General features: G+C 33.2%; 1 protein-coding gene across 1 annotated transcript; it reads left to right on the top strand.

Annotated features, from left to right (window-relative positions):
• The first annotated feature begins 7,165 nt into the window (after nt 1-7,165).
• LOC112772841 (uncharacterized) lies at nt 7,166-11,796 on the top strand. The gene is made up of 6 exons (XM_025817847.3): nt 7,166-7,440; nt 7,586-7,834; nt 8,235-8,369; nt 8,466-8,503; nt 8,639-8,705; nt 11,292-11,796. The coding sequence occupies exons 2-6, from the start codon at nt 7,625-7,627 to the stop codon at nt 11,697-11,699; spliced, it is 858 nt and encodes a 285-aa protein (XP_025673632.1). The 5' UTR covers nt 7,166-7,440; nt 7,586-7,624; the 3' UTR covers nt 11,700-11,796.
• Nucleotides 11,797-24,986: the final 13,190 nt, after the last annotated feature.

Raw genomic sequence — 24,986 nt, 5'->3', positions numbered from 1 at the left:
GATGGCTTGTTCCAAGGCATCCTTTAGGTCAAAACAATCTTGAGTCCTATGCATGTACCTTTGGTGGTAATCGTAGTATAGGGACTTGTTTCCTCTGATCTATTTCTTGAGCTGTTGTGCTTTCAGGATTATGCCACGATCGACTATCTGCTGGTAAACTTTAGTGATAGGAGCAGTTAGAGGGGTGTAGTTGGTGAACTTTTCGATCTTTGAAGGTTAGGGAGGTCTTCTCGATTGCTCTTTGGCTCCTTCCTTCGAGAAAGGGAGGCTCACCGCCTGACAGTGAGGTACAGAGGTTGAGGCATTTCGTTTGTTGACTGCCATGACCTAGCTAACTTCTTCATCATTTATATACTCCCTTACCATGTTTTGGATTTCATGCATGGTCCATACGGGCTTGGTGGTTAGGTGTTTTCGAAAGTCCTTGTTTGTTAGCCCGTTGGTTAGGCAGAGGCTGGCCACCAAGTCTATTAGGTCGTCGATCTCTCAACATTCGTTGTTGAAACGATCCAAGTACTTCTTGGTGGACTCGTTTTCGCGTTAAGTAACACCTAAGAGGTTTATAGGGTGTTTGGCCTTCGCGATCCTAGACGTGAATTGGGCCAGGAATCTTTGGGATATAACGGTAAAGTCTTCGATGGATCCTTGAGGTAAGGAGTTAAACTACTTGACAGCCGGTCCGACGAGCGTTACTTGCACCCATGACTACAGGCTCGTGGCGTCGTCTTCTTTTTTTGGTCATAGATCTCTTGTGCTTCCATTCTCGCGATCCAAGGTGTTCTTGGCATGGAAAGCGCGAGTCATTTGTCCGGGTTGGGTCAGTCCTATCTCGCCGCCTCCTTGTCTGCGGCTCTAAGGGATCTACTGAGGTCTCTCTCGGTGGATGGTCCCTGAATAGCCCTCCGACGACAGCTAGAAATGATCCCTGGCTGCTACCTCCCCCTCTAGGTTCTGCAATCAGTGGCGCAACTCCTGGATAATCCGGGATTTGTCTGACCTAGTTCTCCCGAAAAGGGTTGGGAGCCAGCTTCTGGGTCCAAATTTTGGCGGCTTTGTGGCTGGTGATTGGGTGTTACCGTTGTGTGGACCACACTCGGGACCCAAACCTTGGCCGCAGCGACGTCATCTTGGGGGTTGTGTTCGTCGATGATCTCTTCCGAGTTCCGGTCACCCATGGGTCTGGATGCCCTAGCAGTTTCTCGCTTGCTGGGTCCCCACAGACAACACCCATATTCAGGTCGGACCTGACTCGATGGGACCACGACCAGGCAGTCGGTGTTCCATGGCTAGTGCTCCTCCGGGACGTTAAGTGAAAATCGGATGGGGGGTGAACCTATAATGATACTTTGATGCCAAAGTTAGAAAAATGTCTATGAGGTTGAAAGCTAGGGTTAGGTTTCTTACCTTGGGGAATCGTGGTTCCCCTTCTTATAGGACTCCGATTCTCCTTAAATTGGAAAGATACGATGCGTATCCGTGACATTAAGTGCCGGAGGTAGCGTGGTGTGGGATTTAGAATTCCCGTAGCTTAACCGGCAAGTGCATTGGGTCATCCAAGTAATACCTCAGGTGAGTGAGAGTTGATCCCATGAGGATTGTTGGACTAAGCAACAATGGTTATCCAATTGGCTTAGTCAGGCGAACAGAAAAGGGTTGTTGATGGTTGAAAGCTCATAAAACATTAGACAAGAAAATAAAGAAAGCAATTAAAAGGTTTGGTGTGAAAACAGTGAGAGAAAACAGTTAAAGCTTTGGAGATGTTTACTTTTCTGGATTAAAAGTTCTTACCAACTATTTTAACAATGCATGATTCATTCCATGGCAAACTGTAATGGACTAAACCCTAATCTCTTAGTGATTTAGCCTCTTCTAACCTTCATTAACCGCCACTCTCGTGGTCACTTAATTCCAATTAGAGGGTTAAGTTCAAAACTAGTTTATGGCCACAAAAATCCTAATGACCCAAAGCTAACAGGATTATATGTCACATATCCCAATTAGTTCATGTAATTAGCAATTTAGGAGAAATTTATTTTCAATCTGTTGTTCAGGCGAGATAACTCTCTCGAGAATCACAAGAACTCATGTAGAAAAAAGGTCATACTCTCGTTCCACCTAGATTCATAAGATTAAGAATGAAAACAATCCTTGAAATTGAATCAATACATTAATTAAAATAGAAAAGCATTAGTTCTAATCCATAGAAATAAATAGAGCTCCTAACCTTAATAAAAGAGATTTAGTTGCTCATGACTTATAGAGAAACTAGGGTTCTAAAACGTAAAACGTACGGAAGAGAGAGGGTCCGAGATGATCTTTTCCCTTTTTATACTAACCTAATTTGATTTGGAAACAAAATAAAATAATAAAACCTAAAACTAAAAGATATTGTTTGTAAATAAAAATTAAAAAAAAAAATGAAATATAACTAATAAATGCTCAATCCATTTGAGATGCCAAAAGAGGGGAATTCGGTCAAGCTTGTTGGCGCTAAACGCTGGCTAGGCGTTTAATGCCTAGGGGGTGCTGCTAGCTTTTTTTCTTTTTGCTCCAAACTCTACCAAATTACTCCGAATTTCACCTGAAATCATAAAAACACCAAAACAACTTCAAGTAGCATCCAAGGAGGATTTTTTTTGCACTGAAATCAAGTAAAACTAAATAAAATCTAACTAAAAACAACTGGAGAATGACAAGAAAAAGGATACAAGATGCTCACGCATCATAGCGCAAGCAGAATTTTTGGAACGGACCTTATCATCGCGCGGTCCCTGATAAGCGGAGTTTGGGGTCCGCCCATTGTTGGGCCACCCGGTCCGGATCCCAGGCCCGGAATAATATCTTTCATCACGTCGAATATCCCATATCTCACTCCCTTCATAGCTGTAATGGAAGAAGATACGCGTTATTCTATTATGGTTCTTTGAACAAATATACATATGGCTCTAAAATAGTAGAAACGAGAACTTGATCGATTCTTTTATTTTCTTCATGTTTTTAAAGGAAAATTTCAACGACCAAAATCAATAAATAACAATAAAATTAGGATTTTTTTCTGAAATAAAAAATATTATTTCCAAATACAAATTATTTTAACTTTTAATACCAGGATATGTTTTTTTCTTGTAATTTTAGACAAGTTCGCCGCACCCCCTGGCGAACTCTATTATTTTTATAGAGTTTGCCGCACCCCCAACAGACTTCAAAATTTATACGAAGTTCGCCGCACCCCCGGCGAACTTCACCTTAAATTCGCAAAATAAAAGCATGGGCTGTAGAGAATCGAGCTCAACACCAATATTTCATTCTTCTCATTGGTTCTCGTATTGTTATTGTTTCTCTAGAATGTCTACAAATCCGTTGTTTCTCGTATTGTTTGGACAACCAATAATTATGTACATGGGACTAGAAATCAACAATCTAACAGTGTTGAAGAATTTGATATTGCATTCCATTGGACAACAACACATGAAAAGAGTGAAATTTACTACAGATATCAAATTGATGTAGACGACACTTTGTTTTATAAAAGGTATATTACAATTGTCTTTGTTATTTAGTTATTATTTTTATTAGGCCATAGTTTTGAAATTTTTTCCTGTTGTTTTAAATAAGGTATCAGTTACGTGATGATGAGGACGTACGTCTAATAAGGTCGTGGCACAACTGATGGACAAATGTCCATCTGTTGGAATTATTCGTGTTTCTAGTTGAGTTGGGTGGACGAGGATCATCTACAGATACTGTGGATGATAGTCCGTTAAGTGGACATGTTAAAAGAAATATTAAAAGGACGATGGTTAATATAAAGGGGAATGCTAGGGGGACAATGACTTTGTTGAACAATATGAACAACCACCAATCAAATAAAAACACACTACACCTCCAAATTAACCCTCTAAATTTTAATATTAAAATAACTATCCGATATATCTATTGTTTACATTGTTTAATATTTTCATTGTTTACCTATACTTTTCCTAATATAAATATGCTACCTGAAGGTAGTCAAGAGGGATCAAACGTTGACCTTCTTAATGCTGGCATGATGCAAGATAATGATAAAAGTCATAAGGGTTCTGCTATCAGGAATCCGATGATGGATCCCTATGAAGACATATTTAAACTAATTGTCTACCTTACATCTTAATCAGTTTATAAACTTACTAACGTGTAAACTAACTAAAAATTAACTAATAAGTTACTCTAACTAATATGATAGACCATTTCTTCTTGTAATTTCTTGTACTTTCATGTACTTACATTCTCTAATTAATTCTATCATTCCCTATCAGCAGCACACAACCTTTGGTGGTTCCTAAACCATAGTTTGACTTTTTTGACTCGAAGTCGCTGCCAATTACAATAAGTAGTGCTACTGTGAATTTAAGAACTTTAATTTCGGAAAGGTAAAATATAGATTAGAAGAGAATATGATATTGAAGAATAACATTGTCACTTAATGAAAATAATATGGTCCTTCTCCTTAAATAAATTTTATTATGGTTGGTTGATGAACCACGATTTTATGACTTATTTTGGATTGAATCGAGTGAATTTTATCAACTTTAGTCACACTTATTCATATAATTTGCATGTTTTTAAGTTCCCTTTCGAATTTTGTGCTATGATTGAAAACATGCTTTCTAGGCCTTTAAATTACTAATTTTTTTAATCCTCTCATGTTACCATTCGATGCCGTGATGCGTTTGTTGAGTGATCTCAAGGTTATAGGGCTGGAATGACATGGAGGATGGAGAGGAAGCATGCTAAAGAGGAAGGAACACAAGAAATTGAAGTTTGAAGAAGTTGGTCCCGATGCGTACGCGTGGCTGACGCGTACGCGTGGTGAGTGTCACGTGCCTCAGTAAAGGGAATACGCTGGGGGCAATTTTTGGGCTACTTTTAGTCCAATTTCAAGCTCGAAAATGAAGACAAGAGGCTGGGGATGGAGCTGGGACAGACACAATTCACTTTAATTTTAGTTTTTCGATTAGTTTTTGAATTCTAGTGAGAGAAACTCTTACTTCTCTCTAGGGTTTTGGTTTTCTTAGTTTACTTTCAATTGGATCTTGAGAGAAACTGCTACTACCTTCACACCTAGTTATTTTCCTTATAATTTTCTTCTTTAATTCCTATAGTAATCTTTTCAATTTGGTTATCTTAAACTCATATTTGGATCTTGTTAATCTTGAATTTTATTAATGCATTGAGTTATTTCCATATCCATTGTTATTACTTGTTTTGTTATTGTTGATTATTGTTAGTGGTAACTTGAATTAGATTATTTTCTCACTTTTATCATGTCTTTTATTTTTGCTCACCAAGTGTTTGAGGAAATGTCATCTATGATCATGGAGTAGATTTCCTTGGTTTGGGGTTGAGTAATTAGAGCCTCTTGAATTGTTATACTTAAGTGTTGATTGGTAATTGAAGATTGTTAATTAGCTTGAACCTCACCAACTCTAGTCTCTCTCCATGAAGTGACTAGGACTTGTGAGCTAAAGTTAATTGTGTTCACTTGACTTTCTTTCAATCCATAGAGGATAACTAAGTGAGAGCAATGAGCCTTTACCATCACACTTAGGAAAGACAATGAGGATAGAAATTCCTTTTCTCACCCCTAACCAAGACTTTTTATATTGATTAACTGTCAATTCTTGCTAGTTATTTATTGTTCTAATTTCTAATTATTTATTTTTCTTGCTCTCAACTTCGAAAATTCCAAGAAAATCCTAACTAATGATGTGCATCTTGTTTCAACTCCTTTGGAAGACGACCCAGAATTTTACTCCTGGTTATTTATTTTATTTGTGACACACATTTTAACTTGACCAGCGAAAATCTTGTCGGTTGGGACTATATTTTGCGACGTTAATTTGGAAGAAACTTTTTGGTAATTCTTGACCGACATTTATCCGCTTGTTATTGGTTGCCGCCAACGATAGGTAGTACTATTGTGAATTTGAGAACTTTAATTTCGAGAAGGTAAAATATAGATAAAAAAAATATAATGTTAAAGAATTACATCATCACTTAATAAAAATAACATGACCCTTCTTTTTAAATAAAATTTATTATGGTCTTTATTAAAAATTTAAATATGTTTGGTCCTTCTTTTTAATTAACCTTTTATTAGTGGTCGTTATTGCTAATTCTTCCTAAATTTTAATGTCATGTTGGAGACGATTCACAATTAGAAAAACTAATTTTTAATGTCAATTCACAATTTTAGTTAAACATTTTTTAGTTAGAATTACAAAACTTATATCATTATATTTCTATTTAACAGATACATTTTTTTTTTGTTTATATTTGCAAAATAATCAAACCTCTTATTAACAAGTTTCTAAATCATTTTTTTATTTTAATATGTGATTACATAAATAGAAAATTAATTATTTAGGAACTTATTAATAAAATATATGGCTATTTTGCAAATATAAATTAAAGGGTTTGTCGTTAAAATAGATGTATAATGATGTAGGTTTTATAATTTTAAAAGGTAAACTACTAAAATTATCTCCAATTTTTTAAGAGGCTAACATCTTTGATAACAATAAAAATATTTTTAAAATATTATAAAATATGATAAAAGTAGTAAAAAAAATATTATTTTTTATAAAAGATAAATAATTTTTGTATTTGACTTATAAATTTGAGCCAAAATTTTGTTAGAATATTTAGATAATTATTTAAAAAATATATAAAAAATCAGATAAAAATTTGATCTTTAAATTTATTTTTTATTTTTTTTGGCTATTAGTATTAACAAAAATAAAACCTAAAAAAAATATAATTGGCGTAAAATCATCAAATTTTGTAATAATTAAATATTTTATTTTTTTAATTATATTTATAAAAAATTACATCAAAATTTAATTTTTAAGACATTTTTAAAAATGTATTTATCGTTAAATATTTTTATCGTATTTTAAATTATTTTAAAGATATTTTTATCATTAATAATGATTTTATCTTATCTATAAAAATATTTTTAAATTTTGTTATCGATAAAATTATTTTTAAATAATTTAAAAAACAAACAAAAAAAATACTCAACTGTAAAAAAATATAAAAAATTAATAAAAAAATATGAGATGACTCGCTTGTCAGAAACACAAAAAGAAGTTCTATTTATTGTATCACTATTTTTCGTAAAGGTGGAATATTTTTATCTATAATGAAATTTTGGAACATTTTTATTGGCTAAAAATTAATTCAGCCGCATTTTTTTGGTTTACTCTTTGAAAATCACAGCCGTCGTCGCTCACCAAGCTCGCTTACTCACGTTGCTCACCTCCCTCTCCATTCTCTCCTAGCTGTCGCTCACCTCGCGGACTCGCCTCTCTGGTCTTCGGTCTCTGCTCACCTCTTCATCCGTCACTGCTTGCTGCTCTCCGGTCTCTGCTCACCTCGCCGCCCCTCACCATCTCTCTGGTAAGCTCTCCTCGGTTCCTCGCTCACTCCTTGCTGCTGCAGTGCTTCTTCAGTTTTTTTTTTTTCGTGTTAAATTTTTATTATTTATTTTTTATGTTAAAACATAAACTAAACTCAAATTATTTATAATTGATTGACTGCGAAGCGAGAGTGCAGTCCAGAAGAACAAAAACAGATAGATACAATGATGACGTTGCAGCACTACTCCATTTTCTCTCCAATTAATCCACCAGTCACCAAACACAGAAACCCACTTTTGCAACACCACCACCACCACCACCACCACCACCACCACCAACACTTCCCAAAGTTCAATACCCTCTCCACGTTCAGAATCTCTTCAATTGGCGCTGCTCCATTCTTCCAGGACATTGCTGAGATTGCTCAAAACAAGGTTCCTCCATTTTCCTGATTTATTCTTTTTATTTTTGCCTCATAAATGCTAATCATGATTTTCTCTTGATACTCTATGAGATTCATGATATTTGTCACGTTAGTCATTTATACATCGGTTAAAGAATCCAAAATCAAGAAAGGTTTACCGAATTGTTTGTTAGAATATCCTTATTTAATAACCCTGACTAGTTTATAGCGTAAATGTGTATTGTTTATTATTCTGACCATTATGCGAAGGGTAAAAGAGAAAATACTCAACAAATTTGACATAAGAGACACGAGAACTAGAAATATATTGAACTATATAATCTTTTTCTAAAGTGAGGAGGGAGTAGTTTTTAAGCAACCCCACTTCTTTGTGTGCTAAATTGGTTTTTCTTGTTTTTTTGGGGGCTAAGGTTCTGATTGCAGCTGGTGCTTCAGTGATGATTGGGCAGCTTTCTAAGCCATTTAGTTCTGTGTTGCTGTATGGCAAGGACTTTGATATCAAGGCTATTATTCAGGCTGGAGGATTCCCATCATCGCACTCTTCTGTATGGACTTTGTAAAATCCCGTAAAATCAGTTAAACCTGTTTCCACCTTTGAGATTCTGTTTCTCAAAATGTTGTTTGCATTTTCCTGTGGATAGGCAACAATGGCTTGTGCAACATTCCTTGGCCTTGAGAGGTAGTTATATATATATATATATATATATATATAAAATAATTTGGTTCAAGTCAATTTTAAATTCTCTATGTAACCTCTTTAAGTATAAGGTTTGTTATATTAGAATAATTCATCTCGTGTTATTTCCAAATGCAGAGGATTCTCTGATCCCATTTTTGGTCTCACAGTTGTGTATGCTGGTCTCATTATGTATGATGCTCAGGTATGATACTATTTTATGTTATTTTCTTCACTCTGAATGTTTCTATCATGTAAATGTATTGTTTTTAAGTCCTTTTGAAGTTTTAACCAAGTTTGAAACTTTGAATTAGATCACACTTAATTGCACGTCTATTCGATAAATTCCATGGGGATATTGTCTCTAATGAAGTTTACCCATTATCATAGTGTTCAATAGGAACAAATCAAATTTGAATTTCTACTTATAGATAGTGTTTTAGTAATAACATATGATGGTTTTGTCTCACAACAAGCTTAGTAGGGATGGGAAAATAAAGGAAGAGAAAAAAACAAGGAATTTAACATGTAGACCTAAGTTATTTTGTCAACAATTGAACAGAGAAAAAGAGGGTCAAATATGCACTTATAGTTAGAATACTTTGATCAATTAACATTTTATCTTTCTTGTATCTATCAAATTATACAACAACAACAAAGCCTTATCGCACTAGGTGGAGTCAGCTTATCTATCAAATTATAGATTTGAGAGTTTCCTACTATCACTGCTAATCTATGAATTTGCCTTTCGGGTTGAAACTTGTTTGCTAAATTTGGAATGTGTAGTAAAAATAATGGAACTTTCTAGTAGTACTAGATGTCTGATCTACTAGGCTTCTCAATCTAGTTTGTAGAGGTTATAACCCTGCGGCTAGGGAAAAACTAACTCTTTTGAATAGTTGTATGTGAAAGATGATTATTTGGGTATGCAAGTGAATAATATAATAGTACCCAAATAGATGCAGTTTTGGAGGCTGGGACTTGAATCACGACCACATCAGAAGGAACCAGAATACCTTTCTTTTTAGAGTAACTTACAATAGCATCTGCGATGGTTAGGCAATATCATACAGGACAATTTCGATTTGTAATAGTATACACTGCTCTTTGCATATGACATTGATCTTGCCTCCCTTATAACAATGAGCCTATTAGCTGGACACTGTTAATAAAGTGTCATTAGATTTCCATTTGCTTTCCAACATTCAGTTGATTATATTGCTTCAGCAGTTATTTGTTTAAATAGTCTCAAGTTCAAGTCTTGTGAATGTAGACACTGGTGCTTAGAAAATTCTAACCCAACAGCAAGCTAACTTGGCTTGAGCTAGTTGGAGTTCAATGTGCATGCCTTCATCATAATTCTTCAGTTACCTGTTTTATTTACTTCACCTGATTCAGCCTGGGCAATGAAATGAAATTTTAGTGTCAGTAGGTTCTAAGAAAGAGAGCAAAGGATTTTGCCACTGAGAAAATTGTGGTAAGAAATTATAAAGAAAATTGCTAAAATGCATACTTCAAAATCTCACTGTGTTATGCTCTGAGTAGACAAGTATTTTCCATTCCATTTGCTCATGTCACAACTAGGGCTGGCAATTCATACCCTACCCGCGGGTACCCAACCCGGTCCAACCCGTTCGGGTAGGGTAGGCTACCCTACCCGCTGCGGGTAGGGTAGGGTATGGTCCGGGTATGCCTGCGGGTAGGGTAGGGTACGGGTTTAGGGTGTACCTACCCTACCCTACCCGCACCTCAAATATATAACACATATTTTATGAAAATTAAGTATATAGTGAAAGAAATGAGAGTTGAACCTACAACCTCTCTTATATAATGACTTACAATAAGTGAACAACCACTAAACTAGTTAGTCAATTTAGTAATTTAGAGTATTAGTTTGTTATTTTTTATGTTATTAATATGTATAAAATTTGAAATGATTGAATTTTATATTTATTTTGAAAAAAATTGATATATCTGCGGGTAGGGTAGGGTAGGGTAGGGTTTAGAACTTTAGGGTGCGGGTAGAGTTAGGGTTGAGAGATTCTCAACCCGCGGGTAGGGTAGGGTAGAGTTTTAATAGAATTTTCAACCCGCGGGTAGGATTAGGGTAGGGTCCAAACCCTACCCTACCCTACCCATTGCCAGCCCTAGTCACAACCATCCATTGCAATCAAAAGAGTGATCTTTCATTAATTGCTTCTTAAAACGATTTGATGGACAGAACATTAGTCTGAACTGTACCTTTAAGGCATATTTCTAGGCATGTCCTGTAATACTTGACTGCGTGAGCTTTTTTTTTTTTTTTAATTTTAAATAATAATAATAATAATAATAATAATAATAAGTCTTGGATATTTTTCGACTTCAGTATTAGGAGCTATAGAAAATACAAAAATTTTCTCATTTGGGACAAAAAGTTTGTGTCTGATCGTGTCTCCACAACAAAATATGTTCTGTGAACAGTCTATACATTACTGTCATTGGATCCTGTATAATGAATTTAGGCCAATACTCATACATTTTCAAAGTATACATAGCATACATATCAAAGGCTATTTGATGATGATTTGTTTTGTTTAAAAAAAAAGTGGTGGGACCCACATGATTCCTCACTCATTTCCTCCCTATGTATACTATCTAAGTGTTAAATATGTATGGGAGTATTGACCTAAATTTAACTGCTGTTACATGTGAAATTTTATAATCTGCAAAATCCTTCCTTGGTTGATTTTGTTTCATTTATTGACCCTTATAACTTACAATATGGTATGTGGCTTATATGATTTTGTAGGGTGTAAGAAGAGAAGTTGGAATTCATGCAAGGACACTTAACAGACTACTGCGCTACATTCACATTAACAACTCTATACGTTCCAAAGATAATAATGATGGTTTAATCAACTTCAAACCAGGTTTTGAACAGCCCATTTTATCCCAAGAAGCCACTTCCTTCGACTCAGAACAGAGAAATAATAATAATAATAATAATAATCTAAGCCTATTAGTTAAGCAAGGAAGCAAAACAAGGCAAACTGAAGGTGAGAAACTATCCTCAACAGAAACAGAAGAAATCAGAAAGTTGTTGGTTTCTGATGGCTTATTCCCATTGAAAGAATCCGTTGGCCATACTGAGGTTGAAGTCATAGCTGGTGCATTGCTAGGGATTATAGTTGGTTTGGCTGTTTATAATTTCATGTAAATTATTGATATTTTCTGAAATATATTGCATATATGTTATATTATGTTACATCAAATAGATTAAATTGAAATTGAAAAATCAGAATGACTTTGATAGATGAGTCAGCCTTTTGAAGTTTTTATTTAGAGCATATTTGGTTTGGTCCCAAAATTACGGGTCAAGAACTATTTTAGTTTTCAATATTTTTGTTGAAAGGAAAAATCTTTCAACGTGTTTTTTAAATTGTCTTTAATGTTATAATAAATTTTTAGAATAATGCTTCTATTAACAAATGTTAATTTTTAGATGAATTTATCTATGATGAAAATAATAATAACCTAATTAAAAAAATTCACTCCACCCTAGCACCCAGCTTCACCCCATCTCATCCCCCATCCAACCCCCACCACCGTATTTCATCCCCGTCCAACCTCCACCACCATTTTTTATTGGCGAAACTTTCTTTATCCATTATTTAATTTCTTTAGTTGTAATTGTTTCTTCAATTACTTTATTGAAGTTGATCTATTTAAAATAAGTTGAAAATATTTGAGACACTAGTTCTAAATAAAAAACAAAAGTTTAGAGTTGTGCTTATTTTTCATTGTACTTGATACAATAGTTATGATGTTGGTCTAAAAACACCTTGGTTTGGGCTCTCTTGACTAAACTCAATGAAAAACAAGTGTTATCAATCCTCTGAGAAATTAGAATGATAGAGTCATTTTGTTTTGTTGATGACCACACATTGGTTAGCGTAAAAAAGAATTCTATAACTTTGATAATAACATTGACTAATCCTTATTAGTCTGTGAATTAAATCATTCACTAAAAGCACATTGGAGATAAGGCAAAAATTATTCTTACCCACATTACCAATACTAGAAATTTTTGTTTGGGTTTTGTTGGAAAACTTCACCAAGCCACTGTTTTTCGGTCTGAGATAAATAAAATACTTCTTTTCTCTAGTCATGTGCCTCAAATATTTCCTATCCATGAACCACTTTTGCCTTTTGGATGTTTGAGACTTTAGACGCTGTTGCATTTTGAGTAATCTCAGAGAAAAACTTATGAAAAGTCATCCCAAGATAAAAGAAAAAGATTCCACATGTGATCATTGTGAAAAGAATAAAAAGACCAAGATCTCTTTTAAGAGTATTAATGCTGTGAATACTTCTAGGCTATTGAGCTATTCATCTTGATGTATTCGGTCCTACCTGAACAACAAATCTAAATGGTAGAAGATATGCCTTTGTAATTAATTTTTATTATTCTAGATTTACATGGGTTATTTTCTTAGTTCATAAAGATGAGACTTTTGAAAAATTTGTTCAATTTGCTAAGAAAGCCTATAATGACCAAGTGCTTACAATCTCTGCCATTAGATTTGATCATGGTGGTAAGTTTGTAAACTCGAATTTTGAAAAAACTTTGTAAATAACTTGGCATTATATATGTAAGCATCTCTATTCTCAAAATTTCTCAACAAAATATGATAGTCAAAAGGAAAGAAGTTTACAAGAAATAACAAGAACAATGCTTTTAGGATCTGATTTTCCAAAAACATTCTAAGGGTGAGGCAGTAAATACAACTTGCCATATTCAAATAGAGTCTTTATAAGACCTACCCTCAAACTTAAACCCAACATTTCTTCTTTCTATGTATTCGGATAACGTTTTATCATTAACAAAGGGGACAAGCTCACAAGGTTTGATTCCAAATTCGACAAGATGTTCTTAGGTTATTCACAGGTTTGCAAGGTATACGGAGTATACAATGAGAAAACTTTGTACATAGAAGAGACGATACATCCGAAGTTCAATGAGCTCAAAAAGGACCTTAAAAATAATTTGAGTGAGATTAAAGATGAACTAAACAATGTAAGAAATTTAGAACCATTGCGGCTCCATTATCTAGATTCTACATTGACAAACCTTAGAAGGACTCTTCACCTCAAAATCTTACAAGCTCTTCAACTCAAGTAACTGAGAAAGGAAAAAAAAAGAGAAAATAAAAGAACTTGAGAGACCTAGAACTATAAAGATGTGCTAGATTTCAAAGCTATGTAAAGGAATTTACTCCTTGGAGAGACATATGAAGGAGTTCAAACTAGATCCTCCTTTAAAAACATGTTTCTAAAGCTCTCAAGGAACCATATTGGATTATAGTGATGGAAGAAAAGCTTGAACAGTTTGAGAAAAATCAAGTTTGACACCTAGTTCGTAGACCCAAAGAAAAATTTGCATTGGAATTAAGTAGAAGTTCAAGAACAAGCTTAATGAAGCCGAGAAGATTGTCAAAATAGGCAAGATTAGTAGTCAAAGGCTATGATCCAAAATAAGGGGTCAATTATGCGAAGCCGACCCTCTTAAGTAACTTCATATTTAAAGCCAGGAAGTCTCCAAATCATGTGCTAAAACTGATAAAAGTACTAAATAGTCTCATACAAGTTCTAAGAGCTTGGTATGATTGTCTGAGTTCCTTCTAAACTTAGAACGACTTAGAGAGAGGCATTCATGACACAATTTTATTCACTATTTTTAAAGATAATGAACCTCTAGTTGTCTTGATCTACATCGATGGCATCATCTTTTGAGTAACTCAGAATTAATTATGCAAACACTGTGTTGATTCATGAAAAGTGAATTTGAGCTAAACATGATGGGAGAATTGAAATTCTCTCTTGGCCTTCAGTTTAAACAAACTAAGAAAGGAATATACACTTATCAATAGAAGTACTGTAAGAAACTTCTGAAGAAGTTCAGTATGTAAGATATTACGTCTATCATAACTGCCTTGCATCTTTCTCAGATGATTGATTCTTATGAGAGTGGAGAAAGTGACTCTGAGACCACATACAAAGGAATGATTGGATCACTACTATCCATCACTGCTAGTAGATCGTATATCAAAATTAGTGTTGATATCTATTCAAGATTTCAATTTAATCCTAAGCAGTCTCTTATAAAAAGATTCTAAAGTACTTGTACTACCAATCTTGGTCTGTGGTATGAGAAAGACTCAGTAATTGTTGCAATTGTTTACATTTTTGCCAACTTCGCTAAAGATCTACCTGATAGAAAGAGCACAAGTGAAAGTTTCTGCTTCTTTAGAAAGTGTCTTATTACTCGGGAGTAGCAAAAAAAATATTGTGCCTTTGTTGATAGATGAAGAAGAATACATATATGACTAAGAAGCATTTGGATATGCAATTGTATATAAGTGAAAATTATTTAAAAATAAAGAAATAAACAACACAAACTTTTATAAAGATAAACTTTTCTGAGACAGGCGTTGACTACATGTACTTATTTCTTTTACTTTTGTGGCGTTGTTTTTATCTATTAAGGATCATGTGGTTTTGGTTTTCTCCCTATATTCAATACTTTTCAGAGGATAGACAGGAGGAAGATATTTTGAGCTTGTATAAGCAAATGTCCTGTGAATTTGGATTTATTTTCTTAGATATTTTACTCGCGTTTGTTATTGTTACGTTTTTGTAAAGTGGGATAGGAGTTATAATTATAAAATATATATTTATATATTACTAGTATAAACTCTTTTTGTAAATAAAAAATATTATGATGATGTAAATATATATTTGTATAATGTATAAAAAAATGCTTTGTATTTTAAGTTTTGGTTTTAAAGGCTCCTACATATTATAGTTATATATAGATGAGTCATTATAATAGTTTTGCTATTAAAATGACGTAACTAAAAGTATGACATTTTAATAATGAAGATGAAAAAAGTCTAAGGGGCTAGCAATTTTTGTGACATTTTAATAATGAAGATGGAAAAAGTCAAGGGGACTAACAACTTTTGTGCTTTCTAGCGAGTACTTAACCATCAAAAGAAAAGGAAGTGATTTCTCACCATTGAATGTAATCTCGCACCATTAAAAACACAATTTATGGCTAATTGATAGTTACAAAATATCAAAGTTGCTGGCCCCTAAAATTGTTCATGAAGATGTTACTCATAATATTTTCCCTATTCTTTATAAAAGAACAAACTCTTCCGAAAAATCATACCGCAGAGGCACAGACGTCTTGAAAAATATTTTAAAGATCTTTGTGAAAATGTATAAGATTATGTTATATAATTAATTTGTATAAAGTGTGCAATTTAACAAAACTATCACATTTATCATTGTTACGAACTCACACGGTCCAGTCCAACAACACGGCGGGTCGGGAACACCACCCCGACCCAAAGCCCGCATCACCCTCCAAACGACGAGAAAACTCGACGGGTCGATCCTCCGCGCCCGACCCAAAGCACGTGCGACCAGCCACCACGGCTCATCACCACGTCCAGGAAATCGGTCGGGTTGGTATCTTCGGGGCAGCACCCGAAGCCCTGACCCGAAATCTGGAACGACCTGCTCCTCCCACGTGGACAGGGACAGCTCACAAGCGTCCTGACCTGTGGGCTAGGCCATTTATGGGCTCATCCAGCACAGTTTATAAGGAGAGAGGTCAGCTCTCCCCCAAAGTACACATCATCTTACCTAATTTGGCTGTCATCTCATACAGACACTGACTTGATCGTCGGAGTGTCCTTGCAGGTAGCCACCCCCTTTGCCCGCTCTATCTCCGGTGTCGTTAGCCTTTAGCTCACGTCAAGAAACCCGTATCTAGTCGTCCCAGGATCTCACCCTTTTACCATCATTCGACCCGTCGAGTACCCGACATCCTCAGGTAACGAACAATCATCAACACCAACTTAAACAATTGTGAACAAATTCTCCTCATCCTAACTTAAACAAAATTGTGGATAAATTTATATATTTATTTAGAGAAAATAAGATGATACTTGATACGTCAGAAAACAAAATTTCAAAAGTTTAAGTGAAAATAATTATGTATAATTGTAATATAATTTATATAATTTATATTTAGTATAATTAATATTAAATTGAAATATTACCTTTTTCTTAATAATATAATCATATAATTTCTTACTATTAATTGATTTGAAACATTAATACATATATTTTGATTTTAATAATATATAAATATTATCTTTCTCATAACAATATATTTAATATCTATGTTCATTAAATAATATTAGTTATTATTAATATTATACAATATATTAATATACGTAAAGTATTATGTAGAACACGTATTTAAATATATTATTTTTCTTATACACGTTTATTATTATTGGCAAAAAAATATTATTATTTTAAATAATTTAATTTTAAATTATTGATGGATTAAAAGTATATCAAATGCATATGACATATTATCAAATTAGTAGCCTTTTTTACTAAAATATTTGGGTATATTACTGATAAAATAGACTTATAAATAGTAAAAAAAATAAAATTAAAACTTAATAAATTATATATTATATATCTAAATTAAATAGACTTAACTAATAAAATGAGATTAACTTTTAAATTCTTTTGAAACTAAACTAATTCAATCCTAATATTAGCATTAAGTTATTTAAATAATATCTATGGTATTCAATTTCAGACTTTGAACGCATATACATTAGAATTATTTTCGTAACGACAACTAACAGAAATAGTTTGACCAAATTAAATTTGTAGAATCATACAAATTCATATCATCTTCTTTCTAAATAAGTTTTGTAAGATCCAGAAAATTTACTAGCCAATTATATAATAAAAAATTGAGTTAAGAAGATTTGAGAACGTCGAGTCAGAATTAAAAATTAAAAATTTGAAATTTAAAAATTACAAATAAAAATTGAACTCAGAAAATTATTTGGAACGTAAAAACATAATTAATTATGAAAAAATGCGTACCGACGTTATAATTAATTGTATGTGTTTAGATCTGTCCGATACTACGTATGAGAGAAATAAAAATGTAAAAATAACCAAAAAATATTTAAAACACAAACCAAAACACTTATATTTAAAATTTTAGTCCTAGGTAAGGCCAATGAGCAAAAGGACAAAAATGTCCCTCATTTACCTTTACCAAAACGTGATTCCATTCTTCATTTCGCTCATTTTCCACCCAAGAAAGAAAGGGCACGGGAGTGAGAGAGAGAAGAGAAATTCCAAATCAAAATACTATTCATCTTGAACTTCAAATCCACTTTTCTCATAAACCGGAGTTTCGATCGACGACCCGTTTGCAGCTACGCGTTCCTCTCATCTCCCTTTACGTTTCTATCCCACTTTTGTGATGAGTAATTGCGAGAACTCCGCTCTATTTTTTCTTTTTCCATTGTTTTTGTGTTTTTGGGTGGTGAGGTTTTGAATTTATGATTTTGATGCTTTAGGGAAACTCGAGTTTAAATTCTAGCGGGGTTTTAACCCATGTTCATATGGAATATGGTAAGAAAATTCTGTTCTTTTTTTTTTTTAATTTGTGTAAAAATCCTAGTATGAATAATATGAAACTTGAATGAAATTAGATTGAATATAGTTGGTTGAAGGTTGGATTAGTGAGAAATTGAGTGAAGCTTGGATTGGTAAGAATTGATTGAGGATTGGGTTGGCAGAGAGAAAGGCTCAAGAAGTTGGAACCGCCATCAACTAAGGTATGGATTTCAGTTTCTGATAATCACTATATAATGTTATATGAAAACCTAGGCTGGTTGACCTTAAGATATTGTTGAATTGATGTTGTTGATGATGATAGTTTAATATAAATGCATGATTTTGTATAATATTAGATGTTGAAAGAAGATGGCAGGAGGCCTTGAATGATTGAGTTCCTTTTGTTTAGTATATATTGGTGTTATGTTGAATTTATTGAAAATTGGAGTTATTTATGATAATATGTGAAATTGAATTTAGGAAGATTGATTGTTATTTGTTTGGATATTTATATGAAGATAGGCTTTAAGAATGAGATGAAATTGGGTGTGTTTGATGAGTTGTAAAGTGAAATGTGAGTATGGATGAGGATTTGGGTATTGATTTGACAAGAAAAGGTTTTTGAGAAGTGTCAATTTTAAATGTTGCAGAAAAATAAGTGTCAATTTTAAATGTTGCAGAAAAATGTGTAATTAGGAAATTTTGGTCAACTTCAATGGGCTACAACTTGGAGTTCGAAATTTGAAAATTAATGAAACTTGCGTTGATATAAAATTGGGGATGTCTATTTTATTGTTTCAAAGAACGGAGTCAAAACGAATTTCGTACTAAAAGTTATGATGTTTTGAATTTTGGTGGTTAAAATTGAATTCTGCAGATTTTGTAGGAAAGGTAGCAAAACTAGGTTTTGTGTGTACACTCGATGCCTGCGTATGCATCATTCATGCATCATTCACGCACCCTCAAGAAACTGAGACAGGTTCTATGTGTACGCACGAATCCTGCATACGTACCATTGTGCTGATTTATTTAAAAATGCTGTTTTTGAGCTGTTAAGCCTTTCTGGCAAGATTGTACCCCCTGTAACCTCCGTATGAAGTCTAATAACCATTTTAAAGGCTTTGAATATGCCGAGGGTGGATATAATTAATTGTATTGAATCATTCCCTAATAAAATCTTGTTAAATGAGATATAAACGTTATGAGGATGATGGTTCGTCCCGTCCATGGTAAGGACGGTTTTCTCTCAGGAGCTAAAACACTGAATGTGTGATGAATGATGGCTAAGATGACGTTGAATGATTGAATCTGAATGATTAATTGCTTATGCACTTCTTTTTATCTGAGATACGAGTTTTTCTGGGTAGATGCAGTAGCTTGCCACCACTTGCTCCAGGTTGAGATTCGATACTCTGTTAACCCTACGTCGCAAGATGTGGCTAGGCACTTTAACTCCCCAGAAATCCCCCCCCCCAATGAGCTAAATTTGATAAATGATTGAGAAAAAGCTATGGTAGACTCTTGGGGATACGCGCACGAGGGACTGTCTAGGGTTAGCTGCCGGATATGTTGGGTTTGGCTTTATAACCGACAGATGAGACTTATCAGTCATAGGGCAAGCATACATCATCTACGTATGTTTGTTTTGCTTGATGTGCATTACTTGGGTTTCCCTTTGTGATTACTATGTTTACTTGCTATACTTTCTATCTGATGTATCTGTATCCTACTTATATTTTTCTTGTCTGTATTATTTGTTTGTGCAACTGAGATGCCCCTTGTCTGGCGGAGGAGTGACGAGGACAGTTCTACAGGAGTTTTAGAGGGTTGGAGGAAAGTGAGAATTGATGGGTTAAGTTAGAAATTTGGGTTAGATCCTAGTGCCCAAGATATTTTACCTTGTCATTGTTTTAAATTATAACTCTAACTTTTAAATCTGAGCGTCGGTGTCCTAGGATCGTCTCTGCCTTTCTTGGGACGTTATATATTATGTATGTTAGCACCATTACCATGCTGAGAACCTCCGGTTCTCATCCCATACATATGTTGTCTTTTTCAGATGCAGGTCGAGAGACACCTCGCTAGGCGTCTGGAGTTCTCTGTCGCAAGCAGAGATGGGATATTGTCATTTGGGTGTTGGTATGTATATGTATATATATGTATAGACTTCTCCTTTTATATGTTTCGCTTTTGTCCCTCTTAGAGGCTTTTTGGAGAATTAGGAGTTTACTTTATGTATTTTGGATTATCATTCACATTTTGGAGAATTTTGTTGTATAGACTTCTCCTTTTATATATATATATATATATTCTCCAGCTAGCCTTGGATTCGCAAGTTGAGCCCGGAACTCGATATTTTGTATCTTTGACACTCCGATCTTATTATATGTATATGTCCTTGCTTTTCTTCGTACGCAAGTAACCGTTACCTTGAACGTTGCACTTTTTAAGGTCTTAATACCACACCACCTCTGTCTTATGGCTTAAGCGTAAAGTTCTATGTGGTAGGATATTACAAGTTAGTTCACTAATTTATTTAATTAATGAGAATTGTGCATACAATAATTCATTTGTCAGCAAACAAACTCTTAAATAGAACTGAAATCTGCGATAAATTAGTCTTTGACTTGCCATAACTAAAAATAGGGTAAACTACTAAAAATATATCCGAATAATTTTATTGCTGACAAAAATGCATCTAAACTTTATTATCGACAAAAAAAAAATCCTCAAATAATTTAAAAATGTGATAAAAATGTCCAAATTTTTTTTATGTGACAAACAACTTATGTATTTGACAAACTATTTATGCATTGGTTCCAAAATTTTGTAGAAATATTTAGATTTGTTTAAAAAATTTACACAAAAAAGGAGATAAAAATTTGATCTCTATATTTTTATTTTATTTTTTAAGAGTATTATTGGTTGTTGACAAAAAAACATATATATATATATATATATATATATATATATATAGCAAAAAACACCAAATTTTAAGGATAAAAATATCTCATTTTTCTAATTATACTTGCAAAAAATTGCATCAAAATTCAATCTTTAAAGTATTTTTTTTGTTGCCCACGGTATCTCTCAATCTGACAGGTCAAAAACTAATCCGTCACGGATCTGAGCTCCATTTAAGGGTCTGCCACTGGCCAATGGGTTACTGCATGCACAAGGCGAGATTCGAACCCCCAACACTTGCTTAAGCGGACGAATGAGCTGACCACTCGACCAAAATATTGTTTTGGTTTATTCATTTAGTTTTTCTGATAAAAATAATTTATTTTACTGAATATTAATTTTGATAAGTTTGTATAAATTCAATGAGTTAATCAAAGTTTTTCAAAAAGAGAATATCAAGGGCTCAAATTTTTACTAGAAAAAAATAGTGTTAATTAATATAAGCTCAAATGAAAAAAAATTATTAATTATTTAACATTTCTCATATAAATTATTATTGTTTAGAAAGAGTAAAAGGATTGGCAAAATCAGCTTTTAGCTTTTCAATTATATAAAAAAAATCAAGTCGTAAAATGTGCATATGTCAGTGTTAAACCAAAAACAAAATGTAAAATTAGCTTTTTCATAATCATGAATAAATGGGAAAATACATTTAAATTGTTACGTGTGCGAAATATAGAAAAAATTCATATAAACTTGAATTTTAATCTTTATATAATTTGATAATATATATTTTTATTTAAATAAAAAATCCATAATTTTGTGGCTGATTTTTTTAAAATAGAAATGATGATGGTGTAATGCAATGAAATGTACATATATCAAGTATTTGTACAGTTTATAAGTGTCAGTCAAAACGCAGGCTATATTTTGTCTTTATCACATTTTTCAATTTTTTTGTGCAATCAAAGCGTAAGTTAGGTTTATGAAGTTTCAACTTTTTTTTTATAATTACACTACTCACACATCCACACACCCACACTTTAAAATTTTCTAAACCTCATTCCAGTCTCAATTGGAATTTGAACTTGTCTTTATCACATTTTTCAATTTTTTTGTGCAATCAAAGCGTAAGTTAGGTTTATGAAGTTTTAACTTTTTTTTTTGTAATTACACTACTCACACACCCACACACCCACACTTTAAAATTTTCTAAACCTCATTCCAGTCTCAATTGGAATTTGAACTTGGTGCAGCTTGATTAAGAGGCAAGATGATTGTCACTTGATCTAGGCCTTTAGCTTTTTAAATTTTTAGATTTTGTTTTTTAGCCCAAAACGCAGGTTGCGTTTGGAAATGGGTGTTTTTTTTTAAACCCAAAACGTAGGTTGCGTTAAGAAATGGGCTTTTTTTTAATTTTTTTTGGAAATCCCAAAACACAGGTTATGTTTTAAGTGGGTTAGAAAATTTTTTCAGAAGCTGCAAAACGCAGCCTGCGTTTTGTATAAAAAATAATATTTTAATCGAAAGCTTAATTTGTATTCAGATTCAATCATTCAACCCTTCTCATTCACTCCATGCCACACCAATATACAAGAATTTGGATCCTCTAAATTTTGAATTTTCACTTTAGAGGATAAAGTATGATTTCTCTATTATATTTTCTCTTGGTCTCAGCTATGAAATAAATGGTAAGAGATCACATTTTATTCTCTAAATTGAAATTCAAAATTTAGAGGATCCAAATCCAATATACAATTTCATTAAGCTCAACCCCACAATTCAGGTTCAATACAACTTTATACTCAATCATCAATGTGTCATTATCATTCATCGAAATCGTCATTTCATCAAACACCAACCACATTACTCAACACAACTTCATAACAAGTTCAATATTTTCATCAATTACTAACCATCACACACTAACATAATCCAACCTATCTTAAAGTCGTCTAGCATATGTTTTCACAAAATATTATATATTATCTACGAGAAACCAAAATTATACCTTGGCCAATTCCTCCCTAAGCCAAAAATACCTCAATTTCACCGTTCTTCAAGAGTCCACAGCCCCAAAACCTCTCCGAACATATTTCAACCACGAATATCCAAAAATCAAGCTCCCAACATCATCAATGTACTTCAAACCAACATTATTCAATCTAATTTCACAACATATCAATATAATCAACATCGAAGCTTACTAATTCACTAATCAACAAGAAGCTTGAGGTTCTTACCTTATTCATGCATCATCTGAGCAAGACCCACTAATTTTTTCAAGTTAATTTGACCCTAGAACATCAAAATAACCAAAAATCTCAACACCCAATCATCAAATTTTGAAATTGGGAAAAAGAGAGACTGAGAATGAGATTTAGGTTTTCTTACCGAATTGGTTGGCGGGCTCTATAGAACTCAACACGGTAAATACGTGGTCGCAAACAGTGCAGCGATCGGAGTTCTGGATTGAGAGATATGTGATTTGGAGTGAGAGGTTAGGGTTAAAGTTCTTCCTTCTTCTTCCTTGGCATGTTCAGCCTGTTTCAAGTTATGAGGAAGAAGAAGACTTGGCCCTGTGTTTTATATGTTGGGCCATGGGTCCGGTTTGAGTCCGGTTCAATCAGTTTAACTTGTTAGTCCGATTTTAGACCAAAATCATTAAAATTAATGTCAAAATTTATATTTTAATTATTTCTACTTCATTAAACTATAAAATTCAATTTCCTAATTTCTTTGATTAATAATTAATTTATTAACTAATATATTTTATTATATAAAAATCAGATTTTCGCACTTAATAATGGAACTGACGTGACATACTCTCAAGAGTATTTTTTTATTTAATTATTTTAGCTCATTCAGTACAATTTATTACAATGACTTAATTATATCAGATAATTGATTTAAATATAGATATTTAAATATCAATGTAATTTATTATAATTTATATAACTTAATCAATTATAGTACATTAATTGTAATTCGTTATATTAGTTAATTGGTTTATTCATTTGTAAAGTCTAAAATAAAATAAATAATTTGTTGTTTATTCTAATTGAATTTATTAAATTAAATTATATATTATATATGAATTAACGATAATTTATAAATCACTTTATATTATATATGTATTAACGAAATATTATATATATGTTAATTAAATATTATATACGTATGGTGCAATGAATTCAAAGGTGGTTTATATAGTATTGATAATATTATATATGTACGGTGCATTTTTTTGTTTTGGCATTATATAGTATTGATAATATGCTAATTCCAAGAAACCTACGCGTATCTCATATTCCCATTCCAACCCGCCGACCCGAAGCACCTTTTTTTATCTTCTCTCTCCCAGCAAACAGAGACGTTAGTGATGGAGAATGGCGTCTTCGGATTGGTGACTTCAGAACGGCGACATAAGAGCTTTGAAGATAAGAAGATTGGTTGCTCTTACGGCGACAGATGACAACGGGGTTGTGCCAGCAAGGAGGTCGAGAACGATCGGGGATGTTAATGTGACCAGAGGAGGTACATAGCGGACCAGCAAGAGGAGACTTTCACTGATACTGTCGTCGTTCAAATCGCCATCGCACCGGGACGCTTCTGATCGTGTAACTGATGAAGGTGAGCTGCTGCAAGGAAGGCATGGATTTAGATCTTATTTTCATAGTATGTACATTTTGATTTGCCAATATTTATGATATAGAATGAGTGTTTTATTTTCAATTCAAATCTTTTTTCGTGTTTTGAATCATCAAGACAAATTTTTTCTTCTTTTGGGTTATGGAAAATCTGTGATTTTTATGCACTCCACTTTTAAAATTATTTACCTAAAAATATACATCTTCTTAGATGCTATAAAAGCCTAAGAGGTGTGGTCCTACAATCTTATCATGTGTGTCTTGCTAGAATTTCATTCGCTCTTATTTTTGTCACTAGAGAAAAAATGGTTAGGCGATATGATTTGTTGGAGATGATTGCACTGCCAAAAAAATGTTGGAGGATTCATGTCAGAGTGATCAGACTTTGGTCACTACCAAGATTCAAATACCCCAAATCCATTAGCTCCATTGAAATGGTG

This window comes from Arachis hypogaea, chromosome 18, assembly GCF_003086295.3.
Source record: "Arachis hypogaea cultivar Tifrunner chromosome 18, arahy.Tifrunner.gnm2.J5K5, whole genome shotgun sequence".
Taxonomy (NCBI): Eukaryota; Viridiplantae; Streptophyta; class Magnoliopsida; order Fabales; family Fabaceae; genus Arachis; species Arachis hypogaea.
This window is presented reverse-complemented; position numbering and strand designations above follow the sequence as displayed.